This window comes from Tachypleus tridentatus, chromosome 10, assembly GCF_004210375.1.
Source record: "Tachypleus tridentatus isolate NWPU-2018 chromosome 10, ASM421037v1, whole genome shotgun sequence".
Lineage (NCBI taxonomy): Eukaryota > Metazoa > Arthropoda > Merostomata > Xiphosura > Limulidae > Tachypleus > Tachypleus tridentatus.
The window spans coordinates 135,273,375-135,292,256 of record NC_134834.1 but is presented as its reverse complement, the minus strand read 5'-3'; the positions used below and the strand labels follow the sequence as shown (position 1 = coordinate 135,292,256).

General features: G+C 33.7%; 2 protein-coding genes across 4 annotated transcripts in view; both read right to left on the bottom strand.

The window, feature by feature from the left end:
- The window catches only part of LOC143230385 (p21-activated protein kinase-interacting protein 1-like), a 37,346-nt gene extending 34,002 nt beyond the window's left edge, over window positions 1-3,344 (bottom strand). For 2 of the 3 annotated variants that reach the window (XR_013016426.1, XM_076463881.1), the window contains exon 1: window positions 3,093-3,344. Coding sequence is in view for 2 of the 3 variants with exons in the window: in XM_076463881.1 (XP_076319996.1) it covers window positions 3,093-3,188 (96 nt within the window). In the remaining variant the exon portion in view is untranslated. The remainder of the gene's footprint in view (window positions 1-3,092) is intronic. The other variant, XM_076463880.1, reaches the window with a different exon arrangement.
- A 5,068-nt stretch (window positions 3,345-8,412) lies between these two features.
- Window positions 8,413-18,882, bottom strand: part of Papst2 (adenosine 3'-phospho 5'-phosphosulfate transporter 2) — a 31,839-nt gene continuing 21,369 nt past the window's right edge. The window contains 2 exon segments of the mRNA XM_076463879.1: window positions 8,413-10,172; window positions 11,011-11,192. Of these exon segments, the coding sequence (XP_076319994.1) occupies window positions 10,004-10,172; window positions 11,011-11,192 (351 nt within the window). The 3' untranslated portion in view covers window positions 8,413-10,003.

Genomic DNA, 18,882 nt, shown 5'->3' with positions numbered 1-18,882 from the left:
TTCAGAGCTTGCAATCAGTTACACAATAGGGTCAATTTCACTGGTAATGTATCAGTAAAAAATCTCATAAGCACCAGACCCACTCTTAAAAACATACAGTGCTAACCAGCCTGAACTTATTTTGTGGTGTACTACAAATGCAGACCAGTTCATTGTCACTATCTTCTGTAGCATTAGATCTGATTCATTTGATAAATCATTTTTCTGTCAAGATAACAATCTTCATTTGCTTGAACAGTGTCTAAGTGTAGATGTTGTACCATTACTAGTCTGTAACTATGAATAATTATCTATTCAGCTTCCAACTGAAATAGTCATTGATATGGTAAAAAATGCTGCTGTTAACTCTCACAGAAAGCACAATGGGAAAATGGTTAACATCAAATATAAGAATGAACACTCAACTTCCAGGGCATCTTAAGAATATATATATACAGTGAGCATTGTGCAAAGCATCTAGAGTTAACAGAAAAACATGAACTTAGTGAATTTCTCAGGGAGTTTACTGGCACATACAAATAAACAATCACTTCTCAGGCTTCCTTGAATGACAGAATTATAAAACCTTTGAAAAATGTGTGATTATTTTCAGTGGCAGCTGTAATAAAGATGGAAAAGCCAAGATTCTGTATAGAGTAAAAAGACAAAACAGGTAGCATGCAACAACTCTTCTCTTTCTAAGCATTGATGAACATTTTGATTTGTGAAAGACATTCCTTGATTCAGTATATTAGACCTGGTTTCTTGGTATTCAAAAGTCAAACTGTATGATCAAAGTAGACCCAAGACTGCCAAGTATTTAGAAACAGCTGTATGAATTTCTGCATTATACCATTTGGTCAATGTAATGCATCCACTACTTTTAAGATTGATGAACTTACACTGACAGGAATGTAACAGAACAACAATTGAAAACTTGAAATAGCATTCCAACATATCAAAGATGCAGGTATTATACTGAAACATAGTTGGAAAGTTTGTTCATGCAATACGAAAGGGCAAGGTAAATAAGAGATAGGGGAAAGGGACAAAACATCATAAACCTGAGACACAATATCCTTAAAGACCAAATTTTGTCTAGATGATTCCTCACGCAAACTCTGGAAGTGGGAAATAACAATCAACGTCCTCATCATACTGTACAGGTTCAACAAGTTCAGAAAAAGCCTAGGCAATGTATGGGGATATAGATTGACCATTGTAACAATTGATCTTCTAATGTATAAAAGCTGATAAATCCACCATAAGGACACTAGAACCAGAGGCCTGAGAAAAAATGCTGGTCACTACTGTGACCCTCTAAGTAGTAACATGAACTTCAAAATTCATTGCACAAAAAAATGTTCAAGAAATTTAAGTTCAGAAATATAATGACAAGAATGAACTGATAAATATTAATATATGAATTGGTGGAGTGAATGAAATTAATAATAAAAAGTAATAACTTAACATTAGGAGAAGAAAAGTATATAATATATATAAGCCTAGCAGATTCTGCACTAGAGGCCTGGAAAGGCAATCCATGATTAGGAAGAGAAAGACCTACAAAATATAGGTTGTCTGAAATGGATTCAGCCATTACAGGAGGAAGACAAATACTGAGAGCAAGTGGGATGGATTCAGACCCATAGGAACCCTCACAAATTAAATTAATGGCAAGAAGTACATACTATAAGGAATGAGGAAAATTAAATAGTTGATATATTGTAAATGTTAAGAAACTGAGGAGTGAAATAAACATATCTGTTAGGTGTTGAAGAAAACAAGATACTGAACCTAATTATTGATTAGCTTGTAAGTGGAACAACAGGTAAGTAAAAAAAACAGCCTAATCAAACATTGCAGAACTAAATATATCATTAAGCTTTAAAATAAAAACCTTAACAATAAGTATGTACAATATTGGAAGAAGTTTGTATGAACTTTGACTCAATGGTTCCACACAAAGTTAATATAAAGAAGTATAAAGGATAAGTAATAATAAAAATTAAATAGAAATAATTTTACAAAATTAAGTGCACATTAACAATAACATGTATATGAGACATGCTATACTGAAGAAAAACAACATACTTAAACTAATAATTAATATACCAGTAAGGTATATATATACACAAGTATTAGTGAATGAGAAGTCACTGAACTGTTTAGAGAGTGATTCAGTTCTATGTCAGAGATAAAATGAGAATTATCTTATATATTCTGCTATTCATTACCTTTATGAGTCATAATTTTGTTTATAGCTTGATTAGCTTTACAGAGTAATCTTATAACTAAGGTAGGCATAAGTGATAACATTATTTAAGAAACACTGTTTGAAGTTACATCTACAATAATTTCTAAGTTTATGTTGACAAGGTTATTTATGAAACTAGTTCTAAAAGAGAATACACCTGTAGTAAATGTTTATTGAAAAAGCAGAGCAATTCACTATCATTACATAGCCTAGACGTACCATTTTTATCAAATAATTCAAGAAAGCCTGACAAATGATGGAACATGTTACAACTAAATTCTCCCACAAATCCAAGTAAGCTTTTACTAACACAACTAGGGAAGATCATGTGAGGAAGCTATTTTGAGCTCAGCTGGAAGAAGATATAGAGCTCCAGTTATTTTAACAGATATCTGAGAATTAAACCTTATAAGAATTGGGAAGACATTAATTATATACTGTTATTTTCAATCTAGCTCTGGGAACAAAAATACCGAGTTATGCTATTGGAACAGTGGAAGCTTTTCAACAGCAAATTTCGTTCTACTTGTAATTCATGGTAACCCGTTAAACTGTTACTGTTAATAACGACATATACTGATATAAATAGCAATGTATCTCAGAACAGCTGATATGAGTATTAATACTTTTATTGATAAGGAGAAAACAATGTTTCGACCTTCCTAGGTGATTTTCAGGTTCTTGACCTGATGTTCACTCCTTATCAATAAAATTGTTTATATCCATACCAGCTGTTCCGAGATATATTTTTATTTCAAGTGGGTTTCTCGTCATCAAGAATGATATAAATAGCATAAATTGTTTAAGTCTATCTTGTTGTTTTAAACTACTCGATGTTACACACACAAAAAATTACCTTAGATGATGGCGAAAAGCAAAGCTTGAATCCTAATAGAAATTCCTCATAGGTACCGACAATTACTTCTATATTTGATTTCAGTTCGGTATTCATTATTATTATTATACAACTCTCTTAACGACTAAGAAATTTGTAACTACACGTACACGTGCTTACATTAATCGCCACCTGGTTTTGCTGAACAAATTTTTGAACCGTTGAGAAATTTCCTATACAATATTTTGATAAAAGTTAATCCTAACGCTGAAGTCAAACACTTCAGTCAAACCTCATAAAAATTCCCAGCGAAATAAAAACAATAACCTTTCATATTCAGAGATGTACTAAAGATGTTTGAACTTCTCAAGGTCCAATATTATTAGACAGCTTTATTTTATAATTTACATTTACCTTAATTAATTTGATATTTATTTTAAGATTATGTAGCATTTATGATGTTAATTTAAACTCGTGATTTTTTTTTTCAGTCGACAAGCTGTCTTAAGTATACGTAAATACCAAAGCGCCATCCAGTTTACTAATTGTCACCGGGTTATACTGATTTCGAGTAATTCCACCCCTCATCAGCTCGTTGGCAGAATAATTAATAAGAATAAATTAGTGGCATCAATGCTGGGTAATATATGTAAGTAAACGACACCTCAAAATATATAGTATACTATCTAATACGTAGTCTTATTATTTCGACTCGCCCTTGTTTATGATTATTAACAAGGGTAGAATTTACAGACTAGTATAATTTAATGCAAGCGGTGAATCAAATGATAAATTAAGATTCATATCCACTTTTTTAGATTTTTTTACGTTGTACAACGATGGAGTTTGGCAAATACTACTATGCAACTTGTGCCCAAATTTTTTGTTCTACACTGTCTTGTACTTTTGACAGCACTGCTCTAATTTCACTGTTGTTAGCATTTGTATTCGGGATAAATGGTATATTTCTCCTCAGATAAGCTAATGCCGAATTATCAAACGATCAATCCCACTATTCGTTGGTAAAAGAGTAGCCCAAGAGTTGGCGGTGGGTGGTGATGACTAGCCGCCTTCCCTCTAGTCTTACACTACTAAATTAGGGACGGCTAGCACAGATAGCCCTCGAGTAGCTTTGTGCGAAATTCCAAAACAAACAAACAATCTTTTTCTTTCTTTCTTTTTTGTAAGTTTGCTTCAGTCTACTTATATTTTAGTAGGATTCACAGACACACATCTTTACTCACTAAACTCTGTATAGATCCACACAAGATATTTATCTGGTTTCACTTTTAGGCCTGCTTATTACAAACATTAAAATATCATCCTTAGATTTTCAACGGCAGCCTGATACAAATTAGACATTAATTTCATTGTAAAACACATATTGTAAACCATAAAAGCTACGCGAAAGTAACTGTCACATTACAAAGCCTAACTTGTAAGGTGCAAAATTAATGCAAGCATTCTCAAATAGTGCAAACAGTCTTTCTTGTCCCTGATTTTATTGACTAGCTCAACTTGCCAGGAGTGAGGTCGAACAAAATAAGTTAGTGAGATCCTACCAATATATCAAAATATTCATCCTTGTAACACATCATGTTTCAATGTGTTTACCCTCCTTACAAATACATGTGTGGATTCCACGAGTAATTTTCCGAACTTTCTCTGTTGAGATAAATTTAGATTACGTGGACAAGCGTTGATCAGCGATCTTCGGTACACTATCAACCACTGCAGCTGAGGTAAGATTAGCTATCCCACTAATTTCAGTGACTTCTCCACAATTTATTATACCAGTTATTATTTCAGCCAGAATTTCTATAGTTTGGCAACCATAGTTACAAACAATAACTGCTACTTATTATGTTCTCAGAGATATAACTGTTCGAATAAGCACAATTTGGTTTCTAGCAAGAAAATTGTTTCTAGTATCACTTCCATAGCATTGGTTAGCGGTTCAACCTGAGATTATGCTCGTAATTCATTAGGAGACACCACATGAGTAAAAGATGAAATTGATCTTGCGGTTAACTGCTTTTTTGAATATTTTATGACATTTTATAGTTTCATCAAAAAGGCGCTTAGGATACACTTTGCTGCTATACCATGAGATTAAGTCAAGTTTCAATGGCTCCCGTATCAACTAAAAATTACTTCATATCTATTCAATATCATAAGTATATATTAAGCCATACTTGACTCTATAATCACTTATTCGGAGAAACAGACAGACGACTGTTGTTGTTTTTCTCGGATCAAGCCTGACTGCGTTCAAAAACCTTTCCTCCATCAGATTTAAGAGATTCACGCTTCTGTAGAGACACGGGAAAAGAACTGCTATTACCATCAACCAATTTGCTCACAATTGTAACAATGTTTATACTCTCTATTTTTGAATCGGGATATTTTTCTTCTGCTTCATTAACCTGTCTTGCATATCACATTAATGATGTCATTGAATAAACTGTTAGCCTTTTGAGCTGGGCTAAGCCACCATACAGCTTGTTTGTTTGGAGCTAAGCATAAAGGACCATCTGAGCTCTGCCCACCACGGGTATCAAAACCCAATTTCCAACGTTGTAATTCCAGACACACATCGTTGTGCTACTGGGGGTACCACCAAACGGTATCTATGAATGTGGTGGAAGTTCTTGATTTCTGAAGTGTGAAGTTAGCAAATATTACATTTTTTATTAAAGTCTTTGCAGGCTTCTTTCACTATGATAACTTAGCCACAATTAGAGTCTTGAACCTCATTATAATGGAAACATAAGTTAGAAGCACAATAATTCTAATATTTAAATAGTCACATACACTCATTCAGTCCCTCACCAAAGCGTCTTCTCAACCAGATGCTGCAATGTTATGATACATTTTTCAAAGAGTCACAGCTCCTTGGGCACAGGTTAGGATATTTAATATAATAAATATTTGTATGAAAAAATAAGAGGAACAAGAGTAGACTATCACGTTATGATGTAATTGATTGCTAGAAAAATAAGGAGAATAAGATAAAAATTTGAAACACAATGCAAATTATTAGATTTGGGCAAGTAATTCAAGTACCTTTAACCTGTATTAATGTAATGTAAATCAACCAGATAATTAAATTTATGATTAATTTGTTAATTTCATAAAATAGTTAACTAGTTTCCAATTATTCAGCAACCAAACTTACAATTAAATTTATTAATACCACAACACTAATCGAAATAAATGTTTCATTTATGATCATTTCAGTTATTCAAACTATCCAGTAATCGAAAAATTATCATCATGATTCGTCATTATTATTTCTGGTGAATTCAAGTTATTTGGCTTAATTTATTAATGTCACAACTTATATAAATAATCAATTAAAAGAAATTACGATTTCAGATTATTACTTTTTGATTATTCAAACTAATCAAGAAATCAAAATATTGTGATTATATTGTTAAACAAAAAGCTACACAAAAGACTGCTGTGCTTTGCTCTCCAGTTACTGAAATCTGATTTTCTGTTATAAGTTTTTAACCATCATGAAAGAATATGAATTAGTTGAACAAAATTAATTAAGCTGACAATTGATGGGCTAGTAAATTACACTAACGTCAAACTATATAAATAAATATGAGAAGAGAAATGTAAAAAAATTAAAATATTGGAATACAGTTAGGTCAGTGCAAGAAAAATTGGGTGGACAAAATTATAAATACTGAAATACAATGTAAATTAGTAAGAGAAGAGTGAATTTAAAAAAAAAAATTGAATATCATTGGAATATGGTGCAAATTAGAGTAAGAAAAAGATGTGAATATTTTAATACAATAAACATTAGTAAAGCTCGGCTATTCGCTATGAGCATCAATTAATATCATATACAATAATCAAACTTGCAATTAATGCTATGAAAATAATCAACTGTCATTTCCTGTTATTCCAATAATCCAGCAATCCAAATTACATTTAAACTGGTGAAAGTCATGAAAATAATCAACTAATTGAAATCTGAGTTTCAAATTATTCCAACAAGCTGGAAATTGATATTAAGGTTAGATCAATTAATGTCACAAGAAAGAGGTAATCAAAACAAACGTTTTCCATTATTACAAATATCCAATAATTAAAATGTTTTTAATGACTTCAAGCTATTTATTTTATTAATTGATTAATGTCATGATTCACAAAAATAACCAACTACAAAGAATTAGTTTTTGATTAATATTCTACTTTTGATTATTCCATTTCTCCTAGTATTTGTTTGTGATTAAGCAAAGAAGTGCACAATGGGCTATATGTAGTTTACTCACCATGGGTATCAAAAGCTAGTTTCTAGCATTGTAAGTCTGCAGACATACAACTGGGAGACTTATCCCAAGTAATTAAAATATTGCCCTTATGTTATATATGTAACAACAGCTGGTATAGGTAGAGAAAGCACTATGTTCACTCCTTTACCAGTTGTTTTTACATATATAATTTTCTCTACAAGTGGATTTTCTCGTCGTCATGGATTATTAACCTTATATTGTTTATTGTTAAACACAAAGCTACACAATGGGTTCTCTGTGCTCTGCCTAAAATCTATACTGAAACCTGGTTTTCAGTTTTTAGTCATATCAAGAGAACAGTTGATTAGTTGAATGTAACTGATTAATTAACCTGACATTAATGGATCAGTAAATCCCACTAATTGTCCAACTCTATAAATTAATTTGAAAAGATTAAGGTGAAAAAAAAATAATCAGTATATTTGAACATGATGTAAATTACAGCTCAAATAGTAAATTGACAAGTTTATAATATTGGAAGATGATATCAAATAGTGTGAGAAGAGTAAGGTGAACATTGTTAGGAGACTGGATGGTTTGACTCTTAAAAGTTTAACAATTCCAGTCAGTTTATTTTCATGAAATGAAAAAAAGAACGTTTAACTACTCACTGTAATTTTTAAAATATATATTCAGCCATCTATAACTATCTAGTGCATTTGATGTACAAAGCAACTGTTAAGTTTTACTTTAACCTACTTCAACAGCTAAGAGTTGCAGAATACTATAAAAAACTGTATAAACTTTTTACTGTGAAGATTTATACCAATAATTTTTATCAAATAAAAAAATATAATCATAGATTTCTCTATGAATGAGATATTCCAATAAAAGTGCAGGTTTTCAATTCAGTAATTATGACATATTCAAATGAATGTAATTCAAGTGAGTGAAACTGAAAGTCAGTATCACTTCAAGTGAATTATACAAGCATAAACACTGTTAATTAAACCAGTACAAAAGAAATCTGCATCCTGATCTCATGAACACTATATAAAATTTCACCTCAATAAAACAGTCCTCAAGTCTTTCTTATTTAGTTCCTTTATTACTTATCACCACAGATACATTTTTTCTTTAGCAATACAACAGTACAGATATATATGCAATATCAATTAAAACAACTAAAAAGATATAACATGCTAAAAATAGTGCTTATCTCTTTGAACAAAACAATATTTCATACTGATGAGTGCTTTTGTGTGGGATCCTATCAAGCTGAAAATTGGGTAGAAGACTCATAACATGACAATATTTTAAGATCAGGTGAAACTTCATACATAAATCTTTCATTAACATGAACTTTTATTTCTGTTTTTTAAATATTTAACAGATTTACCTGAATGATGAAAATTTGTAATTCTTTATATTAATTATAATTATCATAGACTTCCAGACACATTATTTTATCAAGTTATTTTTCTGTACATCTAACTAAAAAACTCTTGAAAACAGAATGATAAATAGCTATCACTGATCTAAAATTTATGGCTCTTAACTTGCTCCTAGTAAGAGAGCCTTTGATAACACATGAAGTGTGAAAGCAACAATTAATAAGTTATTGACTTTAACTAGGGATGGAAATATTTCAATATTGCATGTGCTGACTAGTAATGTTCTTTTTGAATACTTTAAAAAAATAAAAACCTCTTCAACAGTAAATGTGTCATAACATTTTGTAATCTACTCCTGGTGAAAAGTTAAAAAATTCTTTATTAACAGATAATGTGCAACAGCCAAAATTAACAATTTAGTGACTTTAACTAGGAATGGAAATTTTTTAATACCTTGTGCATTAACTGGCAATGTTCCATGCATAATGTATAAAAAAACAACTCAAACAACAACTGTTTGTATTAAGTTTGCTTCTAAACTACTATCAGTCAATATAATGATGCTACTGGTTGATACCTTTTTTAACAGGTAATGTCACAACTATTGGTAGACATTATTACAACAATGTCAATGATCTCTTCACACTTATTAACAGAAAATGGTTACATACTGACTTGTAACACATAATAAATGACTAGTATAAGATGAATTACTATATAACCAAATTTTTTTAATATTCAGTGATATAACTTCTGACAGATTGTTGACACAGAATATTTAACTATTTTTAACAGAATGATAATGACTAAAAATCATTTTGAATCTAAAGGCATAAACAAAAAACAAAATGTCATAAATTAAAAACGATTTCTATTACCTTACAACAAATAACAATGACTAGAGGAATATATAATGCCATAATGAAACTGAACTCTGAAACAGAGAGAAAGAAACAACTATGAATAATAGTGGTAGTATTTTATTTGTAACACTAATTATCCTAAAATACTCCAATTTTATCTATTACTAATATAAAAACATTAAAACTTACAAGAATTAAATCCATCATTTTAATTATCTTTTTAACAAAATACCTGTTCTGACCTAGTTTGGGTTGTTAAATGCCAAGTGTTACTCAACCCCACCCTAAAGGCCTAGCTGAAAAAAATATCCATTCAAGCTTATTAAACACTCTCTTTCAATAGAACTTCATAAGGAGAGAAAAAATATTATAGTGCAATACATACTAAAATTTGTTCCATTAAAAACATAAACCCAAAAAGTTCAAACTAAGTTCAATTCCAAATCAATCAATTGAGATTTTTTGTTTAATCCAAGAACTTGTCCAAGGAGAAGGAAGAGGTTACACTGATGAAAATTCCAGTTGTGTTTCTGTTTATTATAAAAGTTCAAGTAGATTCCTAGAAGGATAATTAACCCTGACCACAGATACCTGAAACAGAGTTAATTGACAAGTCAGTACAATTTACAATAAGTTACACAGGAATTTAGTTGAAAACTGGAAAAATGACATGATTTTTACACCACATGCTAGCACTCTTAACTTTACATTCTTTTATAAACTGTATGATGAAAATTTCTATTCTATTTCTATTCCCATCATTTAACAAAAATGTTATATCTATTTCCCACACCATACCAAAACTATTCATATTATCTCCACTTAAAATATTATTCCTATTTCCATAATCTTGTCTTACATACCATACTAACAACTTTATCACTACACCAGTCTACAACACACACACACACACACATTAAACTGAAACTATTCTTCCTTAATTCATAATATACTTGCATCACTTTCATTCATAAAAACCTATTCTCACACTATAACATTAGTTATACTAGTGAAAATCCATAGTAAATGGAACAAACTGTTTGAAGTCTTGGTTTTAGAGAAATTAGTTTTAACACACTTGTGCTTCCTCTTCAATTTCATGTTGGCTTCATTAACTGACCCATGAATTTTCTTTTATTATTTGTTTTATTCTCATAATGTACCCTACACAATACTAACAATATCGTTTCTCTTGTCACATTTAGTCATTTTTATATACAAGAAAAATATTACAACTGAATCTTAATCATTAAATTAATCATTTTGGCCAGATGTTCTATGATTTATTTATGACTCTTTCTATTTACATATGCTCTACTATTACTTACTAGATAATTCTTTTTTTTTTTTTTTATTCTTGTGAATATAGTTTTTTGAGGTGATTAAATTCTAAATTTTTTTTATTTCAGCTTAATACTGATTGACTTACTGGTAGTCAAATGGTTTTGAAAAGATGATAAATGAAAGAATAATGGTGACAGCTTTGCGACAAGTTGTGACTGTGACAGCAACAAAAGCACCAAAAGTTCTAATAAGGGCTAGAACGAGCTGAACTCCACAAAACCCAGCCAAAGAAAACAAAAAGCCATAACCATAGGTTTCCATAGGATGCTAAAAAAGAAAAAAGGTCACAAAATTATATGATATGTATGAGACACTTAAAGTTAGAAACAATATTACAAAGATATGTACACATGGTTGTATGAAGATAAAAATTCAAGACTGTTACTAAATTTAATGCACTAAATTCAGACAGAAGAAATCTTACCCACATCACTATTGTGAAATGGGTTTCTTTTAACAAGTAATACAAATGTCTTACCACTTCTACCAGATTTTTATACTAGACTTCTAAACTGCCTCACTTCCTATCTTACAACAATTTTCTAGGAGAATGAATGTTATTGAAAATCCTTACAGATATTTTGTTCATTTTTAGTCAATTTGTGAATGATTTCTGCATTTTCAGAAGAAAAACAATAGAGGAGTTCAGTCAACTTAAGATAATTTGCAAAATATTCAAAGTGCATTACAAGTGCTTAAAAAAAAACAACAAAAAAAACAACACATTCCAAACCAGAACCAGAGTTCATTTTCACCAAGATCAGGGCTGGATATACAGTTGTCCTCACAAAAGTTGCACATCTACTTAATTTATTGGGCATGGAACTAACTAATGGTTGAAGATAATAACTTCAAAGATGCATGTTTAATCTAGAAGGTTGAATGGTATTTGAAGTCTTTTATTTCTCTGTCAGCTTTAGTTTTGATATCAGTGTTGATGTCCATGAGAATCACATTATTAACTGAATTACTAGACTTGCTGAAGTGACGGGCAGTTGAAATGTCTTTATTGAAGTTAAAAAACAAAACAAAACAATAAAAAAACATTTATGATTGTTAAAACATTGAGTCCCACATAATGATTTTTGAATTTCTCCACTCTTATTAGGTAAATGGTGTATGTTTGAAAAAATTTCTTTAGTAATTTTATTAAAGTTTTTGGTCATATTTTGGAGAAAAAGTCACTAGATGTGAACTTGCATGTCAGACAAAAAGTTTTATTACACAGACAAAATTATTCTGGAGTGGGTTGTAATTCACTCTTATATGGATAAAAATATCTAAACTTTCAATCCATTTGGAAAGAAACAACACAAACTTAAGAAAAAATGTGTCCTAATAAATGAATTTCTTTTCATCAATACACTATATATTTCTGAGTTTTAAGTGGTAGATTATAACAAAAGGAATGATATTACATTATTTAAGTATGTCTTTTGTTGAGTGTTGTTAGTTTTTGCACTCTTTCTGGCAATTTTGGTATCTTTATAGTTCTCTGTAACACTGACAGTTTTAGATTATTGATGCATTTTCTGCTATTTCTTTAAAAGACACAGATCTTGATTCAGAGTGCTTCAATAGGTAATATCCTATTTAGTGTTAGAAGGATGGCAGATACTGCAGTCTATCAGTAGATTTTCCATACAAGTCATTGGGTAAAAGAAAATCATTTAAACAGAGAGTAACATCAACAAAACTTCATTTGAGTAAGTGGGTAATTATGGATAAATATGATTGTTTTGTGAAAGGTATTAGTGTAAGAAAAAAGACTAATTGATTCCCCATTGATTATTCAAATAAAACAAAAAGTCATTTACAAGTGTAAGGTGTCACAGAGTTTTGTTGTAATAACTGTATTTCAATATGACCCATAAATATGTTGGTAAGTTAGGATCTATCTTGGTACCCATTATAGTTCTATCTGAAGATAAAGTCTGTTGTTAAATTCAAAAAGTTGTTAAGAATTGAGATAAAACAAGACTGGTAAAGGTTGATTACATTTTGAAATTTGGGATGAAAAGGATTAGGGCAATTTTTAGAATATCAAGCCATTCACTGAAATATCAGCATATAGGGAGCTAAGTGTCCAATGTAAAAAGTTTCTTCAATGATATTAATAAAGTGAGTCCTGTCCCTCATGTAAGAAAGGAGCCTATAGGAAATACTTTTTTATGTGGTGGTCAACAAAAGTAGAAAACTTTTCATTGTATGTTTTGTAAGCATTGTTTGTATTAGAAATTATAGTATGATCAGGATTATTAGGTTTGAGTATTTCAGTTGATTGGTTGGTTGATTTAGTGTTTTATGACACAAAGTAGTTAGGCTGTCTGTGCCAAACATCTGGTAAAAAGTTAAAATTAAAGTAAATTTAGTGAAATTCATAAAAGGAAATTAAGGTAGAACATAAATAGCATAAAACCAATGTTTACATCTAATCTACAATGTTAAGATAAAAACTACAGTGATTCAAGTTGTAAAGAACTTTCTGTCGCATAATTAGAATTATAACTTGCCAGAAAAACTAACAGGTAAGTACAAAAACTACCTTCATTCATCTGAAGTTGACCTTTCCAGTTCTGGTTCCGAGTTATTTAATATTATGGCCATTTTCTAATTTCAAATTGAACAAGATGGACTTTGATTCGTAAAAGGAAATCACATCAAAAAAGGTCTAATGTATAAATTAAAAAAACTTAAATGGCATTATAAAGATTAATGGTCTTTAAAAAACTAAAAACATTACCAAGGTAGACAGTGTCACCATCACCAATAACACTGTCTAACGTTATGGACAAACCTTGAAACAGAACATGTTTAAAATGGTGCTGTCCTTGAGAGTCGTAACAATGGAAAGTAAAATGTGGCTTACTGTGACCTGAGTGTTCCACAAACTACACACTGGTGTATCAGTTCCAGATAAAAGAAAACAATGAGTTAAAAAACTATGACCAATGCATAGTCTAGTGAGAACAACTTCCTCTTTACTATCCTTACGGAAGCAAGATGGCCAAAGTCCAATATAGGGTTTTATTTGGAAAAGCTTGTTTTTGCAATGCCCACTCCAAGTTGACTGCCAGCTGGCACTGAGCTGAGCCTTGAATACAGGACCATAGTCCATGTATGGAACAGGCATAGTGGTAATAGTGCCAGAATAGATAGATTTAGCTGTGGTGTTGGCGAGCTCATTCCTGCGAATACCAACATGGCCCAATATCCAGAAAAACTGGATAGAAGTAGATGCTAAAGAGAAATGGGCCAGTTGGTTTTGAATATCGGTGAGTACAGGATGTGAACCAATGTGAAGAAAGTCCAGAGCCAGTACAGAACTAAGCGAGTCAGTATAAATAGTGCAGTTTGAGTGCTGCTTAGCTTCTATGTGATCTAGGGCAAGAGAAAAGGTGTACAGTTCAGCAGTGAACACAGAAGCTGTAGAGGGGATTCTGCACACAACCACTGAATCACAACAAACCATGGCATAGCCCACACAGTCACCTGATTTCAAACCATCTGTATAAGTGGGAATGGATGGATGGTTTGAAAGATGTTCAGCAAATAACAAGACAGTATTTCCAATCGGGAATGTTTGCTTTTCTCAGATGACTTAAAGGTCACATTTGGGGACTGTAAGAAGCCATGGTGGGATGGGCTGACCAGTGAATACAGCAGTGTTATCCAAGGACAGGCCCAATTCATCCAGCAGAGCCTGGATACGAAGGCTAAAAGGAGCAATGACAGATCATCTGTTCCCAAAAAAGTATGGACTACTGAGGAAGGAAAACACAACCCCAGATGGGAAGCTTTGGTAAGGAATGAAGTTTTGAAGCATATAGTAAAGACAGTTGCAAACTGCAGAGGTGCAAAGAAGGTTCATGACACTATGTATAAACTCTGAACTGAGGAAGTGCAGAAAGCCCTAGTGCAGAGCCAAAGTCCTTGATGATGAATGGGGTCCAACATCTTTAAAGTCAAGGGTCTGGCAGAGCCATAGACCAGTGATCCATTGTCAAGTTTCTATCAAATAAGAGCACAATATACCTTTAGCATAGAACATCGATCTGCTCCCCAAGTGGTGGAAGAGAGGGCATGGACGATGTTCAGTGCTCTTGTACATATGACCATAGCTGCTTGATGTGTGGTATAAAGGTCAGCTTACAGTCAAAGATAAGCCCCAAGAAATTTGTTTCAGGGACTACAGGCAGCATAAATACACCAATACTGAGTTAACGATCAGGATGAATACCCAGTTGGCTGAAAAAGTGCACAGAAATGGTTTTAGAGAGAGAGAAGTTAAAGCTGTTTGCTGTGGTCCACTTCAGTAAATGATTGAGGAAAGTCTGTAGCTGTCACTCAATATACCTCATATTCAATGACTGACATGAAATGTGAAAGTATGCAACAGTGAGGGGGGAGTCATTCAGTTATGGCATTAATTTTTATACTGAAAGGTGTGACACTCAAAACATAACCCTGAGGGACTCCAAATTTCTGTAGAAAAGAACGGGAGAGTGTTAAACCCGCATAAACTTGGAATCTCTTGTCCATTAAAAATTTTTAATAAAAATTGGCAAATGGCCTCTTAACTCATATATTTGGAGGTCTTTTAAAATGCTGTACCTCAATGTTGTATCATAAGCCTTCTCAATGTCAAAGAATACTGATACAAGATGTTGTCGTTTGAGAAAGGCTTCTCTGATTGACGTTTCAAGTCGAATCAGGTGGTCCACAGTGGAGCACTGTCATCAGAACCCACACTGGGTGGATGAGGAGGTTGTTTGATTCAAGGAACCAGACAAGACAAGCATTAACAATCTTTCTCTAAGGTCTTACAGAGACAGCTCGTCAAAGCAATTGGACAGTAGTTTGAAGGAATCTTGGAATCCTTCCCAGGCATATTGAAAGGTAGGACAATAACCTGGTGCCAGGTATTAGGTAAAACATTCTCCTACCAGATCCAGTTAAAAACAATCAGAAGAATAGCAAGGGAAGCAGGAGATAGATGGCACAGCATTTCATAGTGTATATCATCAGGTCCAACCAATGTACTGCCAGACTGATGAATGGCCAGTTTGAGTTCCACCAGTGTAAAGGGACAATTATAGTCATACAGACAATCAGCTCAAAAGGAAAGAGGTGATCACTCTGCCCGAGTCTTGATAGCTAAAAAGGGGGAGGAAGAAGCAGAAGTGATAGATACCTGGCAGCAAAACCTTTCACCTAGAGTATCGGCGATGCTCCAGGTATCAGCTACTTCCTGGCCATCAGGAAATTATATTGCCCACTGACCTTTCTAAGCTTGTCCCATATGACTTTGGAACTGGTGGTAGAAGATATGCTGGTTGTGAACTTAATTCAAGATTCCTTCTGTCTTTGACATCTTACCCACTGAGCATGTGCACGGGCATGCTGAAAAGTGATGCAGTTCAAGAGTGTGGGATATCTACGGAAAGTATCCCAGGCCCGTTTTAGAGCATTCTGTGCCATGTGGCGAGCAGGAGTCCACCACGGACAAGGATTTAGTGGAAAATGAGCAGCTGCTTGTATAATACAGTCAGTTACTGCTGCCACACAGTCATCTATTGATGGCTTACAGACTATGGCAGGATCAAGTTCTGAGAGAGCAGTGATCCAGCTTCCTCCAGGGCACATGGGTCAGATGGCATCAACCACAGCCAGTTTCTCTCAAAATTATAGGAAAATGATCACTGCCTCGTGGATTATTGTCAGCCCTCCATGAAAATTGGGAGAATAATGAAAGGGAGCAGATTGAGATATCAATAGCAGTAAAGGACTGACTAGGTGCATGAAAATAAGTAGAAGAAACAGTATTGAAAAGAGAAAGGTTGCGATCAGAGAGCATACACTCTACAGAGCAATCATTCCTATCAATATCAGCACTTCCCCAGAGGAATGATGTCCATTAAAGTTCCCAAGGAATAAAAAAGGAGACGACAACTGTTCAATGAGAGCATCAAGCTATGATTGAGTATACACCTTCTCAGGCAACAGGTAGAGAGAACAAACAGTGATGGTATGACCTAAGGAAACATGGATGGCTATGGCCGCCTCCAAAGGTGTGTCGAGCAGCGAAGACAAGGTGGGCACATGCTGATCAACCAACAGTGCCACCCCTCCATGCACTCGTCCATCACACAGACTGTCATGTCTGTACAAAGAAAACCACTGAAAGGTGACTGTATCGGCAGGTTTCAGAAAGGTTTCCTGTATGGAAAGGCATACAGGATGGTAGGAAGCAATCAGTGTTTTGATGTCATCCAGATTAGAAAGTAAACTTTGAGAGTTCCATTGTATCAAGGTGGCCAGTTTTTTATGTGTAGGCAAACTGGGTGGGGAAAACTTCTGTTTATGACCACGTCTTTTTTCCTTACTGTCCTTATTTGAGGGAGGTCTATCAATCTCCATGGATCCTGCCCCGGGTCAATTGGGCTGGTCTTTACTGTTGGAAAGGGATTCCAATGACTGAGGACATGAACGAAAGATTGTTTTGCAAATTCAGGTGGGAGAAGATGATGCATCCAAGGAAATGCCTGTACCTGACCCCAAAGGATGTGGATATTGGGGTTTGTTGGAATGTAAATAAGGGACAGAGATGGGTGTTGAAATTAATTCATCAACTTTTTTAAACATGGAGGTCAAAAGACTTCTCATTTATTTTGAGAACAATTCTTTTGGAGGCTCAGAGATCTCTCTGTGCAGCAGCATACATTCGAGATGAAGTGATGAACAGCAACTTTCGAGCATTACAGTAAATAATGTTTTGAATTGTCTTCAAATGCTGCACCTCTTTTTCTTCCAAACATTTAGGGCAAGAACAAAAGTAGGATGGATGAGAGCCATTGCAGTTGACATAATGAGGGTATGTTTTATACTCATAGGCATCGTGGTCCTTGCCACTGCACAAGTACACGTCAGGGAACCACGACATGATGTCTTCAAGTGGCCAAACTGCTGACACTAGAAACATTGGAGAGGGTTTGGAATGTATGGCCGTACCCTGCAATTAAGATAACTTGCCTTGATGGTGGCAGGTAGACATGGTGATGTAAATATCAGAAAAGGATACTGGTCCTCATCGTAATTCCATCTTTGCAAGTAGAGATACACCTCACTGCAGAAACTCCTTGTGTGAAGAAACCAGTGAGAATCTTTGACTTGGGGATGTTCTTCAAATCCCTCTTAACAATAACTCCTCATGATGAATTTAAAGTAGCATGAAGTGTAACCTCAACAGGTATATTCCCAACTGCATTTGAATGCAAAAGGAGTTCATTGTGTTGAGATGTGGATGTTTCAACCAATATGTCACCAGATCAAAGCTTCTTTACTGACTTTGGAGAGCCAGCAAGTCCCTCTAGTCCCTTCTGAATGAAAAAGGGAGACAAATACCCTAAAGGTTTGTCTGAAAGAGAATGTAGAATAAGAAAATGAGGTGCAACAGATGGTATAGATGATGAAGATTGCTGCTTAGAATCTTGAAGGCATGGTCGTTTACCTATGGACTGTTTTTTTCACTATTTTATATAACTTTTTATTTGGAGGATCCATAAGAAAAAAGGGAAATTTTGGTGCCCACTGACCCCTTCCACCATGTAGCACTATGAGAGAATGCACGACAATGTCAAACAAGTACACTGCTGCAATGCCAGGGTTTCGTGAGCACTATACCCAAACACCAGCGTCAGATATAATGCCACACCTATTGAGAACATCCAACACTGGTACTAGGTTGACCCTAGCCCATGTGGACTTGCCGATTGATTCAAGGGGGACCATCCCAAGGCTGCCTGTCTAAAGGAATTCAAGACCAAAGTGGTGTGTTGGGGTTGGACCCCTCAACCACTAGGATCCTCTCCTCCCCTTCATGGGTCACCACACATGGCAAACACATGGATGGATGTTTAGATCCCAGAAGAGGTAAACTGAAAAAACAAAACCTTCC